This window comes from Sorex araneus, chromosome 1 (genome assembly GCF_027595985.1).
Source record: "Sorex araneus isolate mSorAra2 chromosome 1, mSorAra2.pri, whole genome shotgun sequence".
NCBI classification, from domain to species: domain Eukaryota; kingdom Metazoa; phylum Chordata; class Mammalia; order Eulipotyphla; family Soricidae; genus Sorex; species Sorex araneus.
The window spans coordinates 437,517,766-437,544,636 of NC_073302.1; the positions used below are offsets into that span (position 1 = coordinate 437,517,766).

Sequence of the window (26,871 nt, forward strand, 5' to 3'; positions counted from 1 at the left end):
GGAAACCCGTGTTCCCTGGGGAGCGACCTGGCATTATGGGCGCCCAGGGCGCACGGCTGCTTGGCGTTATCAGCAACGTCTCCCTGATGATGGACAGGTGGCCTGGGGGACGCCCCAGTCCACTCACACATGAGCCTGCATTCTCCCTGTGACAGGGGAGGCTTCCTACAGTCCCGGGCATTAGCACACGCAGGAGAGCTGATCAATCTTCATTCTGCTTAACCACAATGGCATTTAATTAATCAGAACCTACTAGAGCAAGAGAAGTTAGGCAAGAGATGCTGAAGCAGAGCGCTCTCAAACGCGCTGTGTTTGGCCAGGTACAGGGGGAAAAAAAAATCCTGTATTTTTGTGTGGTGTTGAGTGCTTGCTTTCCTCTCTCCCCCCTTTTTTAAAAATCATCAACAACTTTAATCGCTTATCTGCTAATGGCAAAGCCGCCCATCAGCAGATCACAAGCTGCCAGGGCTTTGTTGGTGGGTCTTTTTTTTTTTTTCTCTCCCCTTTTCAGCTGGCTTCCGGCCAGAGGCATCGTCTCCGCTGGGACTCGCAGGCGGGCAGGCGGGCAGGCGCGCTCCCAGCTACTCGCCCTAGAACCTGGTAGAACAGGTCTGGCCTCAGCTGACTCAGTCAGGAGAGACGGTTCCACACACTGTCCCTTCTAGACCCGGGAACTGATCCGAGCCGGGCCAGCTCGCAGTCTGTGTGGAGGACGGAGGCTCCGCACGGGCACTGGCGGGTCAGGCAGGGAGCGTCACAGCTGGCTCCGCAGTGTCGGTCAGCAGTGGGAGCGGGAGCGTGGACCCGAGCGGGCGGGTGCCAGCATAGCTGGAGAAACCAGTGGGCCGGACGGACGCGCAGGCCCAGCCATCATCGGCGCTAGGTGACCCAGGTGAGTTCTGGATCCCACAGGAAACGCCCGGGCAACGCCCGCCCCCCAGGCTTCTGGAAGAGGGATCGCCTCAGGGGCTTCATGATGATGCATGAAGGAGGAGCCACTTTCTCTCATGTCCACAGCCCTGATGGGACCTTGATTAAAGAGAGACGGTCAGTTGATGCCATGGTTTTTGTTTTTCATGTGGAGAAACCAGGGCGGGGGGGGGGGGGAAGGAGGGGGGAGAGGGAGAGGACAGGCTCGTGGGGGAAGGCGAGAGTCTAGGAAAGGGCTGGGAGAAAGGACCTACGTCAGGGCACGCGGAAGGGAAGGACAGCAGGTGAGATGTCAACGCAGCCCTCGACCCGGGCCATCAGGGCACCAGGACACAGGTGCCATGGAATTCTGGCCTGGCTTTTTCCTAGAAATAAAACCACTTGCTGGGGATGTGGAGAGACAGGACCGCGAGTAAGGCATTTGCTTTGCACATGGCCGACCCAGGTTCGGTCCCCGGCATCCCGTAGGATGCCCCAAGCACCACCAGGAGTGATTTCTGAGAGCAGAGCCGGGAGTCAGCCCTGAGCATTGCTGGGTGTGGCCCCAAACTGAAACAAACAAAACCACTTTGGGGGTGATCGTGGCCTGCACCCGAGAGAAGGCAGGCCAGTGGCACCCGAGAGGCAGAGCTGCGGTATCTTCACCACCACCTGCCTGAGTGAGGTGCCAGGGGCCACCCACCCGGAGCTCCCCTGTTTTTCTCCCGGCCACAAAGCTCCAGGGGGTCCACGGCCTTGGCCAAGCAGCAGAGCTGGCGAGGGTCTCTGTGCTGCCCTGGGAGGCGGGGGTCCATGCACGCACGGCTGAGTCCCCAGATGGAGAAACCAGAGATGCGGTGGCGAGGGTGCCAGACGGAAGAACGAGGGGCTGTGTCACACAGAAACACACGCTTTGGGGACCCCAGAGAGGGGAGAAGATTCCTTAGAGACAAGGGGGCCATGGTCCCCCTTCCACCCTGGACGGACGAGGACCCCGCCCGCAGCCCCTCTGCCCTTTGCCTCTGAACCGGGTCTGATCAGCCAAGTGCCCTGACTCTCAGTTCCGGTGGCCCCGGAAGGCCTTGAGGTCTTGAGGAAGGGGAGCTCCGTAAAGGGGTGCCTAGAATCGTGCCCGGGTGCAGGAAGGGGCTGGGCCTTCCAGCGTGGCCCCCAGCGAGGGGGACCATGCCCGCCAAGGGTGGGTGGGGGGCTTCAGCAAGTCACTGGGGACTCCACAAGCAACGGACGCCTCAGGTTCTTCCAGAGGAAAAAGACCCTGCTCTGCTCCAGGATCTCCATCCCCCTCCCCCGCACACACACACACACACACACACACACACAGAGTCAGCATGTTGACATATGGCCCCTCTGTGTGGGGTTCGAGCCCACACCAGGGCACTGGCCACCTCCCAGGCAGGACTTGCTGCTCATCCCCCCCCCCCCAGGTTCCAGAGGACCCTCGGAGGGGGGCTCCCCAAGGTCAGGTTCCGGGGAGGGAGGAGAGAGGGAGGAACGTGGCTGACCCACAGGAGTGCAGGCGCCACCATCCCGTGCCAGGTGGGGTGGGAGTCAACCCCGGGGTGGGGGGGCCCTCTTGGGGCCCAGGGCTGGGTGAGAGGTGGATCCTGGCCGAGGACAAAGGTTATCAGTTGGCACCTCGGGGAGCTGTGCAGAGGCCCGGCCGCGGCCCTGGAAACTCTTCCAGCGGCTCACGGGCTCATTTTTAAAGCGGCAGAGCAGGCGCCCCTGGAGAAGAGAAGGCAGGAAGCCGCACAGTCCCCTACCTGGGAAGAAAGGCTCTGGGAAGGTCACGGAGGGGGGTCAAAGGGGGCTCTTTCTTCCGGGGCCGCAGGGGGTTCATTGTGGCTGGTGCCCCGACTGGAAAAAGACTAGCAGGAGATTAATAATTGAAATGTTGCTATTATTGGTTTTTCTAAACTATTTGTGGGTTAGGCTTTCCCTGGAGTCTTCATGCCTATAAGGAGCTCAAAAGACAGAAGCATTTAACAGGGACGGAGAAAATGCCTCCCAGAGCCGGCGCTTTGCAGAGCCGGGCGCCTTAATCTAATGGACTCCTCACGCCAGCCCACCAGGCAGGGAAGCCCAGATCGGGGGGGGGGGGGGGGGGGGGGGGCGGAGAAGTTAAGCGGCCTGGCCCGGCTCCGAGCTGCAGCCAACCCCCGGCTGCCCTCTCGACTCGCGGACTGGACTGTGCCACAGAGAAGGACGAGCCCTGATTCACCCACGAGGACAAGCACGAAAACAATATTTATACTGACTCGTTTTAAAAATATAAAACATAAACATAGGGAAAGATGTTCTAGAACATGTGTCATCAAATTCTTTTAATGGAAGATGACACACACTCCAGTTCTTGGTAGCAGCTTGGAGAGTGGCCGCGCGCCCCAGGGATGACAGATTTCAGTGAGACAATTTTGGTAAGGCTGGCAGTGGGAGCCAGGGCCAGCGCCACAGCACATCTTGGGGACAGTAGAGCCCAATGAGCCTAAAGCTGGGGGGCGGGGGGAGGGGGCGGTGTTGGAGGGGCTGTCATTCAGAAGTTGGGGCAATACCGGCCTTGGCGGTGAGCCTTTGCACCACGGACAGAAGAGGCCTCCCATAGCCATGGGGATGCATATTCAACCTTGCAGAGGATATAAACCGTTTTTTTTGGAAAAGTTTTTTTTTTATTTTTTTAAACTTAATCAGTACCACACACACCACTGAAAACTAACATGCTATTTATAAACCTATCGCTAAAAACAAGTCAGGGGAACACTGATTACACTTTGCTACTCATTAATTCATAATATCACACAGACCCTATCTCACACACCGTATTTCTCTCGAAATTGCCTGGCAGCCCAGAATGTTCCACGACTTCATCTGGACCCTCACCCCAAGATTCCGACCTGGGCCACTGCACTCATTTCAAGGAAGCAGGGCGCTGCCCGCCTCCCGCTACGATGCCTCTCCCACCTCACCCACCTTGCACTGGACTTCCCCTGAGAAATAGCCCGAGTTTGCTTTGGAAGACGTGCAAAGAGGACAATCGAGGCCTCTTGGAGTACTCCCCGGGACGGTCCGGCCCGGGGACTGACTCTCTGTGGGTCCTAGCTGGGGTGTGAGAAAGCTCAGACCCATGGAATCGGCCCTGGGTGAGGGAGCACTGTCTCCTGAGTGCCACTTTGTCCCGGTGAGCGAATGCAGCTTCCCAGAGGTCACCTGTTGGTTTGAGAGCAGGGCCCACCCTCTCGTGCAGGAAGACCCACACCTGGGCTCTACTGGCCGGCCGAGCGGGGAGGACCAGGAGGCGTTAGAAAGATGCCAAGGGATGCGCTAGCAGAATCAAGGGGGAGGGGGGCCCAGAGCCTGGGAATAATGAAGAGGGCTCCCACACGGGACAGAGGGGGAAGCCAGGGTGGAAAGAGGGGCCCAGGAGCCCCCCGCCCCCCGGCAGGGGGAGGAAGGCTTGCAAATAACAGCAGGTCTCTGAGTGAGACCTTTGAGATCCGAGCTCGTTCTTCAACCCTGACAGCTCCCACACCCTGCATCTTTATCAGATGTAATTGCACTCCAAGAACACTGTAGGGGGAAATGCACACCAGGGAAGGGCCGGCTCTGAGCTTCGGGGGGGCGCGGCCAACATTCCATTTGGATTTGGGGTGGGGAGGGAATAGGAGGACAACTGCACCATGCCCAAACGGGACTAAAGTTAACAAAATCCATCCCAAGCCACAGACACAGCACCCCCGTGCAACAGCCGGGACTCCTGTTCGGAAGCCAAAGCCAAGTTCCCCGTGAACGCTCCCCCAGAGCGCCCAGCAGAGGGAGTCTCAAGGAAGTACTTAATAAAGAGAAAATTGTTTCATTTTAACACTCCCGGAGACAGTGGGAGCATTGCCGGCCGCCCCCCCCCTCCCCGAGACACAGACGAACAATGAACGCCGACATGGGGTTCTCCGGGCCTGCTCCAATAGCCACCGGCTTCTTCTATGCTGCCTGCTGGCCGGATCAGAAATTTCGTTTTTGTTTTGTCGAACGGTTTAAATGGACCTTGTGTTCTTCAGAATCAAAGAGGAAAGCCCCTGGAATAACATCTCTCTGTTGCCTTCTAAACAGACCCTTTGTTTCTAAGAGAGCCTGAAAAAAAATATTTACAGTCCATACGTTATTTACAGTCCCCGTATCCAGGGCCTAACTGGTAACTTTATTCCACGCAGAAACCTAATTCATGTGGAGCCCTGGAACTAATAACAGATTTTCTTTTCAGATAAGTTTGTGTGTGTGTGTGTGTGTGTGTGTGTGTTTTAATCGGCCTCTTGTAACAGAGATAAAACTATTAATGCATTCCTGCCTCACCACTGTGGCCCACATTTACAGAAGGATTAAAATCGCCCCCTCTGACCCTCCCCCTCTCCCGGCCCGACACAAACCCCCTCACCCGGCTCCCCCTTGGCAGTTTCAGCCACAGAATATCTGAACAAAACCAAAAGAAACCCAGAAGGACAGTCGCGAAGAAAAAGTATGTGAAGGCTGCTGTTTCAATGATTTCATGAGAAAAACATTTTCACGATGAAATGACTGGAAGGGAGGGGGATTGGGGGGGGAGATCAAGCACACTTTTGGTTTAAAAATTTCTCCTCCTACCAGCCACACAAAAAACAGCCCGAAAGTGTAGAAACTTAAGTTGATCTTGGTTGGGTTTCTGGCTGGAAGCTGACAACAGCGCTCAGGAAGAAGCCAAAGAGAGTGAGAAAAGCCGGTGTGCGGGGAGAATGTACAGCTCTATTTTTTTTCTTGTTTCCTTTTTTTCCCCTCTTTGAATTCTCCCCCTGGATCTCACCTTCTTTCTTCCTGAAGATAGTCATATCAAGAACAGGGAGTGGGGGGGGGGGGGAGAGGGAGGAACCGATCCAACGCTAAGTGAGGGGTGCCCCGAGCAGGTTTTACTAGGACGGAGCCAGGAAAGAGGAAAAAAAAAAAATCGGTGTGGCCGCCTCCCGGACTTGAAACCCCAAACTACGTCTCCCCCGAGACACAACGCTAATGCGGGGCGATTTTCGCCTGATTTCATTGTTCTGAGATGGACTTTTCCCATCTCGCGGCACCTAGCCCCATCCATTCCCATGCCACAGCCCCCCCACCCCACACACACACCACCACCACCCCACGACGCGGGCAGCGCTGGCGAAGAATAAAGGGGGTGTGGGGTGGGAGTGCAGAGAGATGCCAAGGGGGAGGTGTGCGGATGCGGAGTGCCGGCCCCGGAGCCGAAAGGTAATTTCCTGGGGGGGGCGGGGGGGGCCGGGGAGAGCTGGAGCGCCTCACCTTTCTGTATTGCAAACAAATCCACAGCGCCCTCAGCGATCTGCCTTCGGCGGGCGGCCCCCTCCCCATTTCTTTTCTTCGGGCAGCGGCTCCCCCTCGCGCGCGCGCGCACACACACACACACACACACGCACACACGCGCGCACACGCGCGCACACACACACACACACACACGCACACACGCCCCCCACCCCCCGCCTCTTTCTCCACCCTGGAAATAGGATCCCGTGCAATTCCGATCGCGCGCGTGGCGGGGGCGCGGGCGGGGGCCGGGGGCGGCAGAACAAAGCTGCGGGGGCGCGGCGCTTACCTTCGCGCACGGGGGCCATCCGGGCCGGGCTGTCCGCGGTTCATGGCAACGGCGCCGGGCCGGCGGCGCGCGAGCTCGGGCCCCCCCGCCTCAGTCGGCATCTGCCATCTTGCGCCTGTGTCTGGGCGGTCGGCGCGGCCGGGGCCGCGGGCGCCCGCATCCCCCGCCTGGCGGGGCCGGCGCCGGGGCGGGGGGCCGCCGCGGGCCCGGGGCGCTGGCGCGGGGCGGCCGGGGCGTCCGGGCCGGCCGGCCGCGCGCGCGCGCGCGGGCCGAGCGGGTGGGCGCGGGGGGCGGCGGGAGCCGGGCGGGCAGCGCGGCCAGTCGCCGGCCCGAGCTCAGCTCCGCATGGCTGTGCGCGCGGGGCTGGGGGCTCCGGCAAAAGTTGCCCGGGCGGGCGGCGGCGGAGGAGGGGCGGGCGCCGCGGAGGAGGGCCGGGGGCGGGGCGGCCGGCGCGGCCCAGCGAGCCAGCAGCGAGCGACGAGCCCGCCGCGGCCGCGCGCAATCGAGCGCCGATGGCACGGATGCGAGGCGGGGACGGCCGAGCCCGGGGCGCCCGCCCGCCCGCCCGGCCCCGCGCCCGCCGCCCTGCGCGCACGAGGGGGTGCGTGTACGCGAGGGGGTGTGGGCACGCGCGCGCGCGGGGTGTGTGTGTGTGTGTGTGTGCGCGCGCGCGCGTGAGTGTGTGTGCGCGCGTGTGTGTGCGCGAGTCAGTGTGGGCACGCGCGCGCGTGTGTGTGTGTGCGCGCACGCGAGTTGTGTGCACGTGCGTGAGTGTGTGCGCGTGAGTGTGCGCGCGCGAGGGAGTGTGTGCGCGCGTGAGTATGTGCACACGCGTGAGTGGGTATAGGAGTGTGGTTTTGCGTGCGTGTGTGCACACGCGTTAAGTGTGCATATGAGTGTGTATTTGAGCGCGCCGCCAGGGGGCGCCTCCCTCCCTGCACGGGTCTGGACAGGGCTGCGGAAGGAATGAATGGGTGAATGAGTGGACGAGTGCGTGGGAGAATGAATGAACGAATGATGAATGAATGAATGGCCAGGTGCTGAGTGAGGGACTGAAGCAAGGGAAAGGTAGAATGGCTGGACAGAAGAGTGAATGAAGAGAGGGCTGAGTGTGTGAGCGGGTGGAGGAGTGAGGGAGGGAGGGAATAGACTGAACAGGTGGTTGGCGAGAATGGAAAGGAAGGAGCGAATGAATGGAGCAGGGTGCGGGGAGGTGGTGGCCGGGTGGTTAAATGAGTGGATGTGTGTGCATCGTGAATTAGTGAATGTGATGGATAGTGAGTGAATGAATGAACGTAGTGAATAGATAGATGGTGAATGAGTAAATGAAGGAGTGAATGAATGTGCCGAACCGGTGGCTGGGCTGGGCAAGCAAGTGGATGAATTCATGAGCAAACGCATGGCTATCTGGGGATGGTGCATTACCGAATTGATAGATAAATGTTGAGAGGGAGTGAATGAACATAAGGAATGAATGGCAAATGAATGGATGTGTGTGGACAGTGAATTATGATGGATGGATGTTGAGTAAAGGAGAGATGGAATGACTGAGTGAATGAATGAATGATTGTAATGAGTGAATGGGTGTCTCAAAGGCGGGCGCACGCCATCTTTCCAGAGAATGAGGGAGCTTGTGGGGTGTTTGAGGCCTGCCTTTGGTCAGAGAGGCGGAAGAGCTCTGTGAACTGGAGACACAGCAGCACCAAGGGTGGTTGCTGTGGTCCTGCAGGAAGCGCCATCTTCGTGCCGGCCATGTCCTGAGGCCCTTCTCTGTCACCTGGGGCACAGGATGCTTCTCACCAATACCTGTTCCCGGGCCTTTGCTCCTCTCAGCCTCTTTCAGCTCTCCAAACTCTCTCCCCGCTCCAGGTCCTCACTGCTCTCCTGGATTCTTGGAGAGCGTGGCCTGACTTCACCTCCAGCGGGAGAAGAATCAAGGCTCCTCACCACAGCCCCAGAAGCGGGATTTAAGGACCAACCAACTTTGCAAAGGGTACTGGCAAATGGTGACTAGTACAAGACTCTCCCTGTGCCCAGCCCAATTTTATTTCCTCTCTATTCCACACACACACACACACACACACACACCGTTGACCCCAAGAGTCTCAAAGGCCGTCTCTGCCTTCCCTGCAGGTACCCTAGCCCCCATACCTGAGTTGACAGCTCCTGGGGACAGGGCGCCTGGCACATGATTTTGTATGCCATTCGGACCTGGCACTGATCGGGCCTTTGTGACCTCTCTCCAGCTCCATGACTGACCAGCTGTGAGGGATCCTAGGTGGGCTTTGGGAAACCCGCTCTGTCCACCCCTAATCTTAGTGTTAAAATCCCAGGAATAAGAACACGTCTATGAACGGAGACAAGGTCTTAAAAGAGGTTCAGTGGGTTCAAATGAGGTCACTCGGGTGGACCCTAATCTGATACAGCTGGGGTTCTTACAAGGAAAGGAGATTAAAATGCAGATACACACGGAGATTTGGCCATGTCGTGCCAGACAGAGAAGGTGCCTGTCTGGGAGCCACAGACAGAGGCCTCAGAAGAAACCAGTACCCTCTCCTCTTTGGCCCCGGAGAGCAAGGAAGCACATTCCAGGGCTAATTCCATTGGCCCGAGGTCCACTGTGGTGGTATGTAGCTTAGCCAAGGACTGCGGTCACAGAGGCAAATTAAAAGGAAGAAGGATCACTTGTGTCCACTGAAAACATCCTGTGGCAGGGGGATCTCCTTTCCTTGCTTGGGAAGGAAATCATATTGGGTAATAAAATGTGGTTCCCTGAAAGGGCCAAACAGATACCCCTCCCCCCCACACACACACCTTGTCTTCAGACCACCATGATCAGAGCAGCACATGTGAGACACAAAACGCTAGGAGAACATGATTCCATTGAACCGGCCGACTTGGAATCACATGCAGACAGCCCGTGATTTACAATGGTTTGACTGAGGTTTTTTCTACTTTATGATGATACAAAAGCAATAGGCATTCAGTAGAAAGCATGCTTCAAATTTTGAATTAGGGCACTCGATGCTTCTCTTTCGGTACCGTGTTCAATAAACGACAGGAGCTATTTAACAAGTTATTATAAAACAGGCTTTGTGTTGGACGATTTTGCCAGCTGCAGGCTAATGGGAGTGTTCTGAGCACCTCTGAGAGAGGCGGTAAGCCATGATGCTTTGTAGGCTCAGCGGATTAATCGCATTGCTGACTTAGCAATATTGTCCGGGGCTCTTTGGGGACAACACCCCAGGTAAGTCAAGAATGATCTATAGATGGGGAAATGTTATTTAAACCCATTGTGTGTGTGTGTGAGAGAGAGAGAGGGGGGTGGGTGGGGGATAGAGAGAATTGGCAGCTTGAGCACACCTGTTTGTCACTTTTCCTTCCAGGAACTGGAAATTTTCCCTCCAGGAACTGAGAACAGAATGTCAACCTAACGAGTTGAAATGTCACTAAAGGAGGGAGTGAGAGTCCGAAGGGAGAGAATCGCAGATAGGATTCCAGGAAGAGCCAGGCAGCTGGTGAGGAGGACAAGCAGGGTAAAATGATGGTACCTTGACATCTCAGGACAAAGGCCATCGTCAGGGTGGGGCTTGCCAATGAGCGGTCACACAGGATGCCAGCTGGGAAGCACTCTTGGGGGTTAGCAGCACCAGTTACCTATGTTGTAACTTAGTGACTTCAGAGAGATTGTTGGTTGGGGGAGGGCAGGGAGAAGGAGGAAGGCTCTCAAATTCAGCCCGAAACATTTGTGTCCTTTCCTAGGTGGGCACGGGAGGAGCAGGAGGAGGGTGCCAGGAGAGGGCAGTAGAGAGCACATATGTGGTAGAGGGAGGGGGAGGGGCACAGGGGGGTGAGAGGCGAGCTGGGCAGAGGAGTGCTCACACTTGGGGGAGGCGGAGAGAGAAAGAGAGAGGAGAGAGGGAGGGAGGGCAGGAGAGAGAGGAAGAGGGAGAAAGTGAGCAAGAGCGAGCACGAGAGTTTGCACTGACCACATTTTATCTATTGAATAAATTCATTAGCACTCAGTGTTTAAAAAAAAGTTCACTAATATAAACCCACTTAACAAAGCTGTTCTGTTTTGAAAAAAAAATTTTTTTTTGGCATAACATGATATAGAAATCTCTGTCGGCCAAAGTTTATTTACCCTCCCTGGACTATTGACATAAGGGATAGAGGGATGGGAGGGAAATAAGTCAAGTGAGATTAGAAAGATAATGGCTCTAAAGAAGCTCCCTGTATGGAAAGTCAGGAGAAAGGACCCAGGATATGCAGACTATAATCCTTTCAACATTCAGATCTTCCCCCCAAGTTTTTTTTTTTTCTTGCTGTCTTACATGCTTGAAATCCCATGCACAGTGCTCAGCCAATCCGTTAGTTAAGATCTAAAGGGGGCCAGAGCTATAGTCTAGTGGGCAGGGTGCTTGCACGTGGCTGAGATTAGATCCCTGGCATCTTGAATGGTCTCCTGAGCACAGCCAGGACTGAATCCTGAGTGCAGAGCCAGGAGTAAGCCCTGGCACCTCCTGGTGTGCCCCACTCACCACCATCCCCCCCCCCCCAAAAGAGAAAAGAATATATAAAAGGAAAAGACTTTCCTTTTCCTGGTCACACTACCCAAGGAAACCCCGCCCCCAGCTTTCCTCCCCCACCCTTCTTTTCTACACATAAAGCCTTTGCTGGGTGTGGCTGTTCCATCTCTGACAATAACACGATGGGAAATGATAACAAAGGCAAAGAAGGGACAAGGTTTAAGCAGACACCTATGTCACCGGCCTCCTCCAAGTCGCCTTTGTGCACGATAGCATCACTGATATATTTCTTGGGGATTAGTCAATATGGGGGGAGCTTTGACCTTGCTTCAAGTTCATTTTGCCTGCAGAACAAGTACTTACAGTGGTAAGAATGTGCAAAGGCCACAGGGTTGAGATAGACTTTTTTACGTGTATACATTTTGCAAGAGACTACATATACACACAGGTGTGTATATATTATGTGCATACATTCCAGCATGCACATCTTCTTTTCTGAGGCTGTTCATAATGCGACGTCTGTGATTTTGTCTTTCCATAATGTTCTGGGAGAGACAGTTCTCAGGCTCTGGTCCATTGAGATCACTTCGGATCAGACTCTGGTCCAAGATCAGACTCTGACCCCAAGTATCTCCTTCTCGCTACACTCCTTTCTTCCTGACAATGTAGCAGTTTTGTTTTCTTTTTCTCTGTATCTAGCTCCTCCATACATTGTTGCTAAGTCTTTCTGCTTTAAACTTTTGGCTATAGTGATACATTTTGCAACAGACTAGCATTTAATAGCTAAAGAACTCTTAAAAAGAAACCTTCAGGAACTCAGCGCTAGGCTCTCAGAGGAAAGGGAAAGTATAGGCAGACCTCGTCTCCAAATTCAGAACAATAGGAGCAACAGACCTATGGGCAGAGGTAGAGAAAGGTTTGGCTGGATGAGAGGAGACCCAGGGTGGAATCTATTTTCTTGGACAAATGCCGCTGGTAGAATCAGGGGTTCAGGGAGGGATCCTTCAGTTTCTTCTGTTGCTCCTAGAAGATAAATGACCTGCACCCTCGAACTGAAAGAGAAACTGGAGTGACACTCAGCAGAGAGGAGCTAAACAAGCCCCCAGACCCCAACTGTGGATGCAGAAGATGCTGTGGTGTAGACATTCAAGAGGGAGGGTGTGATGCGTGTTCTGAGGTGGCAGCTCAGAGGAGAGCTGCGTGTCGGAGCACCTCGGAGGGCTGCGCCTTCTGCAGAGAGACATCTCTGATAAGCAGAGACGGGTAAGGGCTGGGTGAACCCTCATGCTGTCTGGGGTGCACTTGGACAAACGAGGCAGAAGTGGCAGAGAGTGATGTCGAACATGGTGTAGACAGAGTGGCCTGCGTGTCAGAGCCTGGGGCAGCCCCTGCCGCCACGCCCAGCCCAGCTGGCCGTCCATCAGTGGGCACACGCCACATGTGCGGGCTGTGTAAAGTTCAGGTGGTAAAAGTTCCTCTCAATAGCGTGCCAGAGCTTGCCACTATGTGGCAACCCCTGGCAGGAGGTTCACTCTAATCGCAGAGGACTGTTAGGACTGACACTGCCAAATCTTCGTGCCAAACCCAGTGCCTTTCCCTGCCCTACCCCTGCAATCATGGAGCAGACATGAAGGGTACACTGTCCAGTCCCTCACTTTCTTTCTTTTTCTTTTTTTTTGTAATACTAGTAAACTTTTTTTTTTTTGGTTTTTGGGTCACACCTGGCGATGTACAGGGGTTACTCCTGGCTCTTCACTCAGGAATTACCCCTGGCGGTGCTCAGGGGACCATATGGGATGCTGGGATTTGAACCCAGGTCAGCCGCGTGCAAGGCAAATGCCCTACCCGCTATGCTATCACTCCAGCCCCAGTAAATCTTTTTTTTAAATCTTTTTTGTTTGTTTTGGGGGGTCACACCCAGCAATGCTCAGGGGTTACTCCTGGCTCTGCACTCAGGAATTACTCCTGGGCAGTGCTGGGGGACCATATGGGATGCCAGGGATTGAACCCAGGTCAGCCGTGTACATGGCAAACACCCTACCCGCTGGACTATCGCTCCAGCCCCATCCCTCACTTTCTTGAATCAATCCCCTCCCAGGACTTTTGGGAACAATGGAGTTTAAAAATGTCCTTTCTACTTCCCCGCTGTCCCTGTCTCTCTCATTCACCAAGAAATTCATCCAGTGGTAAGATTCAGTAGCATTTGCTGGGAAGCCTAGATGGGATTAAGCCACAACCTTTGCTTTCAAGAAGCTCAAGTTCAAAGGAAAACTGCCAGGTACCAGCTCTCACAGCACAATAGGATGAATGCAGCACTGAAAGGATTTGCAGGGTCAGAAGCTGGCCCAGGGAGGTGAAGGACGAGTGTGTTCATAGGAGTGTCAGAGGTGGGAGGGAATGGGGATACATCTGTGCCTAGCAGCGGGAATTCTGGTATGGAACAGCAAGCAGAAAGCCGTGCACCCAGGATCTGGAAGACATCTAAATATTGCTAAATATAAAGGGCCACGCCTAAGCAGGGGTCGGGGCTGCGGGCATAGATGGAGGCCGTCTCATGTGCCAAGCTGAAGATGTGGACTTTATTCTCTGCACCTGGTGTGGGCAGAAAAGGCATTCCATGGTGAACCTGGGGGGTGGAAGTTTTCTATGAGACAGGCAAATAGAGATGCTCACTTGCCAGGTGGGTGTATGGGGCTGGCACTCAGCCAAGCGTGTCGAATGGAAGAAAGGACCGAGTTATCAGTGTGAACGGGCAGCTAATCCTTAGCAGTGGGGAGATGAGGGTTGCACGGGGCGCTTCTCAAAGACAGTTTCTTGTCATCTAAGACCAAACCCTTCCAGGGCTTCCTAAAAGATGCAGAGTACTCAGGTGGAGCGTGAAACATCCTGACATGGCCTTCTCTGGGGGGGGTCTGGGAACTTGACATTGACTTCCTAGAGGAGGGAGCTATAAAAGAGGCGCAAAGGCCTCTGGGATGGGAAGCCAAGATGCTAAACGGCAGATGGGGGCTGGGGCCACGGTGGGGAGAATCAAAAGGTCAGAGATTGGGTGGTTCCCCTGGAGTTATGGCACCCCAGAGGAAGTGCTGTCATCTTGGAGGGGACCACTGGGGTGGGGTTAAGGGAGGAGGAGTGTGGGGTCTCGAGGCTAACTGCTAACAGCATCCGATTTCATATAAGGGAGAGTTTGATGTTGAGATTTCCTGATGGTGTTTGATCACAGCCCGTGAGTAGATCTGTTATTAAATATATATATTTTCCAACAGCCCCAAGTGTCATTTAAAACACACACACACACACACACACACACAAAGACCTTTTGTCATAGAGTTCCGAAGATTTTTCACTGTATGTGTGAGATGAATTTGAATTTTTTAAATTTTTTATTTTGAAATCTGGCAGGAGCCTCCACTCACATTCCATTCACCCTAGGTGATGCACGCTGCAGCATTCAAAAGCCGAGGCTTTGCTTATCTCTCCTTCAGGAGGCTTTGGCTGCCTGGCTGTTTGAGCAAGTTCGTCTGGTTGAGTAGGATACTTTTTAATTAGAAGACAGAACAGCTGCAAAAAGTAAGGTTCTTGGGGCCAGAGATGTAGTTCAATGAATAGTGCACATGCTTGGCATGTGGAGGACCAGATTTGAGGCCCACATGGTGCCCTGAGCACTTCCAGGAGTAAACCCTGTACCCCCACAAAAGCCAGAAGTCATGAGGCTGGAGAGATAACGCAGTGATAGAGTGCTTGCCTTATACATAGCTTACCAGTGTATAATCCTTGGCACCATACATGTTCCTTGGGACCCTGCCAAGAGTGATCCCTGGGCACAGAGCCAGGAGTAAGCCTTGAGCAACTCTGGGTATGCCCCTCTATCCCCAATAGATTCTTTGTAAAGCATTTTTGTTTGTTTGTTTGTTTCCTTGGGTCGTTTCATTGTGGTTTCATTGATTCCTCAATCTTGAATTAGCTACTGAGGAGAAGGCAATGGGCAGTGGGATGGGGGTCACAGTGCCCCCATCCCATCCTAAAGCACACAGGGTCAGTGGCTTAGCTCTCACAAAACATTTGCATTTTGGCTTTGGGCAAAGCCAGGATCCCTGCCTCCTTTTTTTTGCTCTTTTGGGGGTCACACCAGGCAACGCAGAGGGGTCACTCTTGGCTCTGCACTCAAGAATTACCCCTGGTGGTGCTCAGGAGCCCATATGGGATGCTGGGAATCGAACTCGGGTTGGCCTCGTACAAGGCAAATGCCCTACCCTCTGTGCTATCACTCCAGCTCCACCCCCCAGCCCCATTTAAGCTGACCCCTCACCACCACCGTCTCCTATTTTCTCTGACATGATATTCTCGACCAATTTTTGTTCTGTGAACTCCTTTGGTTGTCTGCTGGAGCTGAAAGATTTTCTCGGAGTAAGAGTTTTAGGGCCTTTAAAATAATACATAATGTTACAAAGGAACTAATAACATTGAAACATAGTTGCTAAATATGTTTCTCTGTGGATACATTAAAGCCAGCAGATCCAATAGCTACAAAGTATCCGTGAATATGGACACTAGTTTAAGGATCTGTAACAAGCGCCAACCCCTCAGAAAAGTCTTCATGGCTTCCAATGGTGACACCTTCACAGGTACTGCAATGACTTCTAGAGGTCGAGGCCTCCAGGAACACAGGAAGGGTTACAGTTAAGGGAAATCAAGTCTCTTTGCTCAACAGTTCACAGATCTGTCCAGGGTCAGAATCCCTACGCCTCTAGCCACTGCTTTGCCTGGTGTTTACCTGCTACATATTGTTTGCCTATTCTCAGGATTATTTTTAGTGTCTGCTTCTCCCTATTCAAATGCAAGTTCCACAAAGTCAGTAGCTTTGGTCTTGTCCACTGCTGTATCTATCCTGAGAGTCCAGAAGAATCTCTGGCTCTTAGAGAAGCAGTAAGTCGGGGTCTCCTGCATGAGGTCAGAATATTCTGGCTCCCAGAACCAGGAAGTAGGGCAAGAAGTTCCTCTGCCTTCTCTCTTTATTCCTTTTTCTCCCCTTTCCCTTCTTCCTCCTTGACTTTCTGTCCTGTTTTTCCTTTCTTTCTTTTTGAGGTGGGGAAGGGTTTTTCCATGTCTGATAGTGTTCAGGGATCACTCCTGGCAGCATGCAGGGAACCACACATGGTGCTGAGGTTCAGCTCTGGGTTGGCTGCATGTGAAGCAAGTGCCTTCACCCCTGTTCTGGCTCTCTGGCCTCTGCATCTATTCTCACCTTCCCATTCTCCTCTCTCTCTCTCTCTCTCTCTCTCTCTCTCTCTCTCTCTCTCTCTCTCTCTCTCTTTCTCTTTCTCCCCCTTCCTTTCCTTGCTCTTTTATTAAGCTCTTGGTATTTCTCTCATTCACACATATTTATGGACAGCAAAATTGGGCTGAGTCTAGACCCAGCCTAAGGACTCCCAAAGTCCATCACCCACTGGGCAGTAGCTGAGACCAGGAACTTGGGTCTTAGACCAAGTTCAGTACCTGCCTCAGATTAGCAGATTAGCCACCTGTCTATGGGCAAATCTCTTCAGCTCGTGATGCAGTTTTCTTTATTTTTTTCCTTCCTTCCTTCCTTCCTTCCTTCCTTCCTTCCTTCCTTCCTTCCTTCCTTCCTTCCTTCCTTCCTTCCTTCCTTCCTTCCTTTTATTCTTATTTTTGGGCCACACCCAGCAGTGCTCGGGGCTTATTCCTGACACATGCGAAGGAATCATTCCCAGCAGGTTCAGGGGGACCATAAGGGATGCCAGGGATTGAACCTGGGCCAGATGCATGCAAGGCAAGCCAGCACCTTACTCACTGTACTATTTCTCCAGCCCCATGCAGAATTCTTCCCCCCCTTTTCTTTTTTTTTGGGGGGGGGGCATACCCAATGCTCAGTATGTACTCCTGGCTCTGTGCTCAGGAATCACTCTCCCCCGACCCCCAGCCACCGCCGCAACATTTGGCCTCAGCTCACTGCCGATTCAGCCCAAGGGATTTCAAGTGAATCTCATGGCCCTTTACATTTTATCTTTTTTTTTCTTTTTTTTTTTGGGGGGGGTCACACCCGGTGATGCACAGGGGTCACTCCTGGCTCATGCACTCAGGAATCTCCCTTGGCGGTGCCCAGGGGACCATATGGGATGCTGGGATTCGAACCAGGGTTGGCCGCGTGCAAGGCAAACGCACTATCTGCTGTGCTATCGCTCCAGCCCCGGCCCTTTACATTTTAGACTAGCGCAAAAGGGGCCTACTAGTGCACAGTGTGCCCCCAGTTGATCAATATTTCATTCCACATCCAGACTTTATTCCCTTCTCCCAGGTACCCCAGGGTGCCATCGTGGGGGTGGCCTCAAACGCTCATCCTCCTTGGGAGAGGGTGGCGAAGGAAGGGAGTATCAGTGATTTCAGGGTTTCCTTGATAATAGTCAAGAAAAGAGGGGTGCTGTTGCTCCTTTAGTGTTAGTTCTGCCCAGACACAGGAAAGGGGGTGCTCCCAGGAAGCCACGCAGGAGCACCTGCAGTGAGGTCAGGACACAGTGAGATCTCGCCCGCCAGTCAGAGCGCAGGGAGGGGGAGGGGGAGGGTAAGAGCCAGGCAGAGGGAGATGGGAGTGGCCAGGGCACCAGCCATGCAGGCCTCCGAAGGGTCAGAGGAGTCGGGGTGTCCAGAGAGAGTGGGAAGTTGGGGAGTGGCAAGGTCCAGTGAGGGTTCCCAACGCCTTCATTGACTGCAGCACGGGACTAGCTCAGAGGACCCTAAGGTCCGGACCAGGGGACCCCTGAGCCTCAGCGAGGGCCACTGGAAGGAGAAAGAATTGCTTTCGGCACTGAAATCTGATGTCAGGCTGTCATGGAAATACTGTAGGTGGGCGGGCAAGGGGTAGTGTTAGGGCTTGAACTGTGAACCCCCAAACAAGATAAGGTGAAGTCTTAACCACTGGCATCTTAGAACGTGACTTCACTCAAACGGGGGGTGGAGGAGCTGTGGCAGAGTTCAGTTAAGCCGGGGTGCAGAGGGATCCAGACGCAGTAGAGTGGGGTGATGTCCAAAGGAGAGCCAGGTGCAGGGAGAGGATTGGAGGATGCCTCACAAGCCAAAATGGTTGAAGTTGGGCCCAGAGCAATAGCATAGTGGGGAGGGCATTAGCCTTGCACATGACCAGCCTGGGTTTGATCCGGGGCATCCCCTATGGTCCTCGAGCACTGCCAGGAGTAATTCCTGAGTGCAGAGCCAGGAGCACTGCCAGGTGTGACCCCTGCCCCTACAACAAAAGGTCAAAGCTTGCCAGCACCCCATAGAAACTACAGAAAGAGTAGAAGCCTTCCTCTGAGAGTGCCCCAGAAGTTTGGAGTGGAGACTCCCAGTCTGAGCACGCTGAGACCACCTGGCTTCAGGCCTTCCATTTAAGGACCCCCGGAGCCTGGTGAGAAGTCTGGAGAGCCCCAGGGTCACTCTGGATCTTTTTTTATTATAAACGTTGCTGGGTAAGAAGTGCTGGGTAAGATGCACCCAAACACTGAGAAGGAGCCCCCAGAAACTGTCCCGCATTGATGGGGAGATGCTTCGAGCACCCATAAAGGTATTTTCACTCCCTGGTGTTGGGCCACCTGGAAGTAGGTGGTGCAGGGAAATTGCTTTGTGTACAGAAAGCGCTGGAGATGCATTCGTGCTTTGTCTTCCTTTTAATTAAATCAAAACACCAGGCCGAGTGTTGGAGTTGCCCACGCCAGCGTGCAGCACCCTGCTTCTTGGTGCTCTCATGCAAAGAACACCTCCCCCCACTCCCTCCCCCCATTCAGAAACTAAAACATTATCCAAGACCGGGAGAGCAGAGGCTGGAACCCGGCACACAGCTCGGAGCCTGCACCCTTAATAGCCACCCTGCTCCTGCTGGCCGAATCGCCAGGTGCACATTCTAGAAGGTTGGGCCCCTCCTGGCGCTGGAAGGATAGTGGGAGGGCAGGGGAAGGCCAGGAAGGGCCGGGAGGAGAAAGGACTGTGGGCATCAGATGTCTCACCCGGGCCAGAAGGGAGAAGGGAGCAGAAGGGAGACTTGACAAAGGCAAAATTAGCTTTCAGGGCTGCCCCCGCTCAAACCTATAGATCACCCTGCAGCGAAGAGACTTGGGCGAAAAGGCAAAAACATCCAGGCCCGTGTGCAGGGAGGCAGGCCTGGCCGTGAAGGTCACAAGGCGGCCTGCGACAAAGAAGCAGGAAGTGTTTACAGACAAGCATCCCAGCTGCTGGAGTGGAAAAAGAAAAGGATTTGGAAAACCAGAGCTCTCGGGTCTGGAGTCTAGGTAAGGAGGAGCCGGAGATCAAGAATCCCAAACCAGAGCAGCCTCCTCTGGCTACTCATCCGCACGGTCCCACCTGCTTGCTGAGTGAGGGTCCCGGGCAGCGTTTGACCTGGGCTACAGTGCTCAGCCCGACACAGTGCTCTTCTTGTCTTGCTGGGTAATAATTAGAGAAGCTGCAGATAAACTGATATTTTGTTGGTGCGTGTAATCTTTTATTTATTGATTTTTTGCTTTTTTTTTTTGGTCACACCCAGCAATGCTCAGGGGTTACTCCTGGCTTTGCACTCAGGAATTACTCCTGGCGGTGCTTGGGGGACCATATGGGATGCCGGGGATTGAACCCGGGTTGGCTGCGTGCAAGGCAAACACCCTACCTGCTGTGCTATCGCTCCGGCCCTGCGTGTAATCTTTTAGTAAGACGCTGGCCTGCCTGGGAGCTAGGATTTACCAATATTTATTTATTTATTTATTTATTTATGGTTTGGGCTTTGGAGTCACACCCATTGATGCTCAGGGGTTACTCCTGACCCTGCCTTCAGGAATTACTCCTGGCGGTGCTCAGGGAACCATTTGGGATGCCAGGGATTGAACTCGGGTCAGCCTTCGTGGAAGGCCAATGCCCTACCCACTGAACTAATGACTCCGGCCCTGAATCTGTCAGTCTTTTTTGTCCATAATCTCAATTCAACATATCCCGGAGGTGTGTTTTTCAGGAGTATTTGAAATCTGGACGTGGAGTTCTAAGTCAATTACTCCAGCCATGGACACGGAGTTCTAAGCGTTGCTTTGTCATCTGAGTAACGTGGTTAGCAAGTGCCTGGTTAGCCAGAGACAAAAGGTCAAAGTTATCTGCTCGTGGTTCCTTCCTTCCGTCCTCCCCAGAAGCAGGCATTGCGCTCGACATTAATTTCCTTTTTTTTCAGTGTCGCGGCTTGTGGTAATCATTCCACTCTCAAGTGCGGCTCGAGAGCTCTGGCTTCCTCGGTCATTAGCCTGAGCCAAGAGTCAAGGCAGCTTTCGTTTGAAATGCAAGCAGGGACCACGCGGCTCCTCTGGGCTTCATGCGTGAGTGAAACATTCAGATTTCTGCTGTTACCCTGGCAGCTGCTGCTACTCCCATCTGAGGAAGAGTTTGTGTTTCGGAGGGAGGAACTTGGGGCCCTCTACCTGGCAGACTCAAGAGCTATTCCTAGCTCCGTGCCCAGGAATGGAACTGGCCACACTCCAGGGACCACGTGTGGTGCCCGTGATCAAACCAGGGTCAGAGGCACGTGAGGCGAGTTGGTGCCTCCTGAATATCTCTTTGCCCCCCCTCCAGAAGATTTTTTTAAATGGGAAACATCTAAGACCAGCTAATTTCCCTTTATTTCCCCCTCCACCTCCTATTCCCCCCATTTTCTGGCCATTCACTTTCTGATCCAAAAAGAGAGAGAGAGAGAAAAAAAGAATAGTTATTCAAAACTTCAAAACTTTCTAATCCTGCCAAGCTAACATTTTGTAGTGCGGTAGTGCGGATGATCAGGTTAAAAGAGCAACAACAACCAAAAAAAAAAAAAAACCAAACCTGAGGGGGGGAAGAGAGAGAGAGAGAGAGAGAGAGAGAGAGACAGGGAAAGAGAGAGGGAGAGAGAGAGAGGGATAGAGAGAGGGAGAGGTTGAGAGGTTCCTTTAGCTCTTGGAGAAAATAAATCAGGTTTTAAGTGTGTATCTCATGTCAATCTAATAAAAATATAAAAATAAATCAAGTTTATGCTGAGATCCAACTAAATTCAGTTAGTGGCTGGAGAGAGCAGAACGGGAAGGTGACTCCTTGTGCACACCTGGGTTTGATCCCCAGTAATCACAGAAGGTCTCTTAGAGTGATCCCTAAGCCAGCAGGAAGCCCCGAGCACAGCCGGGGGTGGCCCCCAAACTATCAACATTAAATTTAGTTAGGTGATACTAAGTAAGAAACTTACTGCCAGACATTTTTTTCCCCCTCCCTTGTGCCTACGCTCTCATTCTTGGGCCCATGGGAGTTTGTTTCAGGGCCTGTGTTCCATTTGTGTGAGCTGATGGGTATTAAGGGAAATGTAACAATGACTCTGCATTGATGGAGACAGGCAGGTTACAGATTGTAGGTCTGGTTATTATCCATAAAACCGCAGAGAGCCGGATGTGTTGGAAGGGATGGACGGGGCGAAGGAGGGAGGTTGCTGGCTCTGATACAAGCCAACGCAGTGCAGGACACGCGCTGCTCGTCCACCTGCCTACTCGGGGTGCAGAGCTGCTGGCGGACCCTGCTGAGACCCAGGGACTTTCTCCCGCCTGCAAGCAGGGCCAGCAGTCTGCTGTCTGCAGGGTGGCCAGGGGGCCAGGGTGGGGGGCAGTGCCCATAGGGAACCCACCGAGCCACAAGGCGTCACCAAACCCTGGATGGGCTCAGAAGGGGCCTGAGCAGCAGAGGATGTTTATTTTTTTATTTTATTTTATTTTATTTTTTGCTTTTTGAGTCATACCCAGCGATGCTCAGGGGTAACTCCTGGTGTTGCACTCAGGAATTACTCCTGGCAGTGCTTGCTTGGAGGACCATATGGGATGCCGGGGATCGAACCCGGGTCGGCCGCGTGCAAGGCAAACGCCCTACCCTCTGTGCTATCGCTCTGGCCCCCAGCAGAGGATGTTTAACTAAACACCACGTGATCCCTGCCCCGGGTGCAAGGCCAGTGGTCCAGTTTCTCTCATTCACAGAAGTAGGTCCAGGCTCCAGGAGAAAGTACAAGGAGGAACTGACATTGAATCCCCAGCTGCAGCTACTCAAGGAAGCTTCGAAGAAGGACATTCTTTCTTTGTTTTTTTGGGGGGGAGGGGAGGGGTGCCTGCCAGACATGTCCAGGGCATTTGTGTTCAGGAGTGACCCCTGATGGGCAGAGCTCAGGGCCCATCCCCACGCTGGGGATTTGAACCAGGGTCACAGCCACTGCAACTGTTTGCAAGACAAACGCCTTATCACCCTGCACTATCTCTCTGGACCTGTTTGCTTGTTTCGATGCCTGGGTCGAAACCTAGGAACTGTTACCTCTAAGCAGGGGTTCTTTCCACAAGCCACACTCTGGGTCCCCCAACCACAATCCTCTTGTCCTCGCAAAGTCTTCCATACAGCGGCTTCCTCTCCAAGTCCTTGTTCTGCTCCCACATCTCTCTTGGCAAGTCTGATGGCTCAGACTTTCCCTCCCTTTCACCCTAATTGTGCTTCATTTAACCCTCGGGGCATCAGCTTCCCCATCTGCAAAATGTATCGCTTGAACCAAATGACTTTCTTGTTTTGACCATGCTTGAATATTCCCAGAGGCAAGAAAAGGCGCAACATTCTTAAAATCAAAACACTTGCTCCCATTGTGGCTATGGTTTTCAGAAGAATCCTCAGCCCCGTGGTTTCTTTAGTGACCCCTCTGGGGATTATGCAATTTTGAGGTCCTTATTCTTGTGTCATTAAGACATAGTCAGTGGAAAACTGAAGAGATAGTACAGCGGGTAGGACATTTGCCTTGCATGCTGCCAACCTGGGTTTGACCCCAAGCATGACAGACCCCCACCAGGAGTGATCCTTGAGTTAGAGTCAGGAGGAAGCTCTGAGCACTGGTTTTCTGCTCAGATGGGGCCCCAGAAGTCAAAACACAAACAAACAAAATGAGTGGTGGATAGAGAGATAGATCAAGGGATCAGAATACTTGCCTTGTTTACAGAAGACCTGGGTTTTTTCCCAGGCACACTGCATTGTCTTTCTCCATCCTCTAACACAGCACGGAGCACCCCTGACACTGAGCTGGGAGTATCCCTGAGCATCCCTGACACTGAGCTGGGAGAATCCCTGAGCATCCCTGACACAGTGCTGGGAGTATCCCTGAGCATCCCTGACAGGTGCTGGGAGTATCCCCTGAGCATTGCCAGGTGTGGTCCCCACACCAAATAATGATACTTTTTTGCTTGTTTGTTTTTGCTTTTTGGGTCACACCTGGCAATGCACAGGGGTTACTCCTGGCTCTGCACTCAGGAATCACCTCTGGCAGTGCTCAGGGGACCCTATGGGATGCTGGGAATCGAACCTGGGTTGGCCACGTGCAAGGCAAATTCCCTACCCACTGTACTATTGCTCCAGCCCCATGATAACGCTTCTAATAACTTGAGTTATGTCCACTGACCTTGGGTGGGGAATGTTCATAATGTAGAAAGTAGAAAGTGAGTAACATCGTATTTACAAAAAGAAATCTGAATCCCTCTAATTATGCTGCCTCTCTTTGGGTGATTCCTGAGAAAGGCTGAGAAGTCCTGCACACTTTAATCTCTCCACATTATTTCAAGGGCTGGAACAGAGCCTGGGGCAGGGATGTGAGCTTATAGATTTCTTCTTTCTTCTTCTCCTCCTCCTCCTCCTCCTCCTCCTCCTCCTCCTCCTCCTCCTCCTCCTCCTCCTCCTCCTCCTCCTCCTCCTCCTCCTCCTCCTCCTCCTCCTCCTCCCCTCCTCCTCCTCCTCCTCCTCCTCCTCCTCCTCCTCCTCCCCCTCCTCCTCCTCCTCCTCCTCCTCCTCCCTGTGCTGAGGATCAAACCCAGAGCGTCCCACATGCAGCAAATCACCTATCAGCAAGCTCCGTCTGTGGACTTTTTCTCTTACCAACATCCTTGGAGCATTTCATTTTAGTGTGTTTTTCATTTCTCTCAATGATCACATACTTTGGAATGGAAAGAATGTTAAGTATGGTCTTAAAAGATTGAAACAAAGAAGCATTTCTTTTATAATGACACGAGTAGATGAGTGGCCGTCCTCGAGTTTGGAGGCAGCAAGCAGGAAGAACGAGCCTGTGTGTCTCTCCCACACGCCTCTTTCTCTGGGATCTGTTTTCCCAGGCAGGGCAGGGCAGGGCAGGCCAGGGCAGGGCAGGGTGGGGGAGGGCACAGGCCAGCCTGGCCCCGACAGAAAGACACCCGTGATGTCCCGATGAAGCTGTGTCCAGCGAGCGTGGTCCATGTTAGACGGAATTTAGTGGGTCAGTTTCATGCTTGGCAGAAGGTAAGTGGCCGGATGGAGGTGTCCATGCCCAGAAGGCGGGAGACTGCCCTCCCTCTCGTCCAAGTTATTACACTGAGGTTCTGGTTTGATGGCTGGGGGGAGGCGGTGAAGCTATTCTGTGGTTTGGTTAGCGCAGGTCATTTCATCAGATCCTTGTCATCCACCCGAACCCCCGCAAACAGCTGAGACCCCCCCTCCCTGGCCAGCGGGAAGCTGCCTCCTGCTTCTGACCTTCCCAGCCCCATCAGCTGTGTCCCCTCTGCTGTCATTCCTGGCAGTCAGACCCCGTCTTTTTTCTAAAAAATTCTTACTTTATTAAATTCTTTTTATTGATTTGAGTTTCTGTGATTGGCAATACTACTAATGATGGTTTCTTGTGCACAGGATTCTAACACCACATCCCTCGCCCATGTGCCCAACTCCTTTCTCTGGAGGACCCCAATGTCCCCCCTTTCATCCCCTCCCCACCACACTCAATTGTGTGGCTCCGTTCCCCTGTTGTGTCGCCTCTGGCCCTTTGTTGCTCCCTCGCTGTGTACCCATAGGTCCCACACATGAGCGAGGCCATTCTGTGTCTAGCCCTTTCTCCTGATTGACTCTGCTCAGCACAGGACCCACTAGTTCCAGCCAGGAGGAGGAAAATCGCATGATTTTTTTTTCCCTGAGGGCTGCATAGTATTCCACTGTGTATCTGTAGACCACTTGATCCACTGCCCGGGAGTGGGCGTTTGGGTTGTGTCCATGTCTGAGCTCTCGTACTCAGCGCTGCCATGAACCTAGGCCCGCAGAGACCCTTTGAAGGAGACCGACCTGGTCTTCTAAGTCAAACTTACCAGAGCTGTTAGCTCTTCAGCCTGGCGTGCTGTCTTAACAGGGAAAACGGCACAGAGCTAGAGTCAGGAGTGGCTCTCTTCTGGAACTCTAGGAAGCAAAGTGGCGTGAGTGGTCAGTGGATCCCTTCACCCACAGAGGGGTGGACAGTGAGAAGAGCCGCAGCCTAACTCAACACTTCAAGTTCGCTCTTGGCAAGGACTGCATCTGCTCTGAGCAGAGGATTGAGGACAGAGGATGGAAGGGATTACTCACCCCTTAAAGAGAGGCCCCAGAGGGGCTGGAGCAACAGCACAGCGGGTAGGGCGTTTGCCCTGCACGCAGCCGACCCGGGTTCAATTCCCAGCATCCCATATGGTCCTCTGAGCACTGCCAGGGGTGATTCCTGAGTGCAGAGCCAGGAGTAACCCCTGTGCATTGTCAGGTGTGACCCAAAAAGAAAAAAAAAAAGAGGTCCTAGAAATGGATTTGGGGGCAAGGGGCTCGGGCCACATCCCACTGTGCATCAGGGCTTTTTCTGGCTCTGTGCTCAGAAATTATCCCCTCAGCCTGGAAATGCAATTTTTATTTATTTTATTTATTTATTTATTTATTTATTTTTTGCTTTTTGGGTCACACCCAGCGATGTTCAGGGGTTACTCCTGGCTTTGCACTCAGGAATTACTCCTGGCGGTGCTTGGGGGACCATATGGGATGCCGGGGATCGAACCTGGGTCGGCCGCGTGCAAGGCAAACGCCCTACCCGCTGTGCTATCGCTCCGGCCCCAATGCAAGTTTTAAAACATCTCGTCATTTAGTGTCATTCAAGGCCCACGTGAGAGGGTTTCACTGGGCATCCAGGCAGGGACCAATCTGATCATGGGGACCACTAGAGCTTCTGAGATGTAGACAAACATGAGGTGTGCAGTTATAGTCCTGAGATGCCAGCAGAATTATAAACCAATGGTAAATCAATGAAAAAAAAAATCCAGCTACTTCACGAAAAAGAAGCCGCAGGCCAGGGGCATAGCTCAAGTGCTAAAAAGAAATCTGCTCCATGCCGTCTGGAGTTTGACCCTGGCACTGCCTGGCCCACCAAGCACCATGGCGGGGGGTAGCCCTGGTGGTCCCCAGACACCTCTGGGCCTGAGTGCAGAGCGCCAAGCCCGATGCACTGCGGGACAGAGCATTGCCAGGGCTGGCCCCGATGGAAGCAAACGTTGATGCAACCCGTGTGGACGCAAGTGGGAAGCTCCATCTCAGTGGTATCACCTGGCATGAAGGCCCACCTTCCCGGGGAGAAAGAAGCCGGACGTGCTTCCTTGGGGAGGGGAACCGAGGCGAGATGAGAAAGAGAAGGAAGGCGGGGCGTCCACTGCAGGACACCGATGGTGAAGAGAACACCCTGGGCCATCACCTGATTCACAGCTAAACCAGGATGGTTATGGCAGAGCACCAACTTCTGATTTTTTTTTTTTTACTTTATCTTTTTGGTTATTGGGCCACACCCGGCGGTGCTCAGGGCTTCCGCCTGGCTCTGTGTTCAGGGGTCTTTCCTGGTGGTGCTCAGGGGAACCAGACGTGCTGCTGGGGATCAAATGTTGGTTGGTCGTATGCAGGGCAAGGCAAGCGCCTTAA

General features: G+C 53.4%; 2 protein-coding genes across 5 annotated transcripts in view; one reads left to right on the forward strand and one right to left on the reverse strand.

Moving 5' to 3' along the window:
- The window catches only part of HIPK2 (homeodomain interacting protein kinase 2), a 160,248-nt gene extending 153,526 nt beyond the window's left edge, over positions 1 to 6,722 (reverse strand). For 3 of the 4 annotated variants that reach the window (XM_055142686.1, XM_055142671.1, XM_055142665.1), the window contains exon 1: positions 6,551 to 6,722. In XM_055142686.1, coding sequence (XP_054998661.1) covers positions 6,551 to 6,569 — 19 coding nt within the window. In that variant the 5' untranslated portion in view covers positions 6,570 to 6,722. The remainder of the gene's footprint in view (positions 1 to 6,550) is intronic. The other variant, XM_055142679.1, reaches the window with a different exon arrangement.
- A 5,529-nt stretch (positions 6,723 to 12,251) lies between these two features.
- TBXAS1 (thromboxane A synthase 1) overlaps positions 12,252 to 26,871 on the forward strand; it is a 187,558-nt gene continuing 172,938 nt past the window's right edge. Inside the window, exon 1 of the mRNA XM_055143695.1 lies at positions 12,252 to 12,342. The gene's annotated coding sequence lies outside the window, so the exon portion shown is untranslated. The remainder of the gene's footprint in view (positions 12,343 to 26,871) is intronic.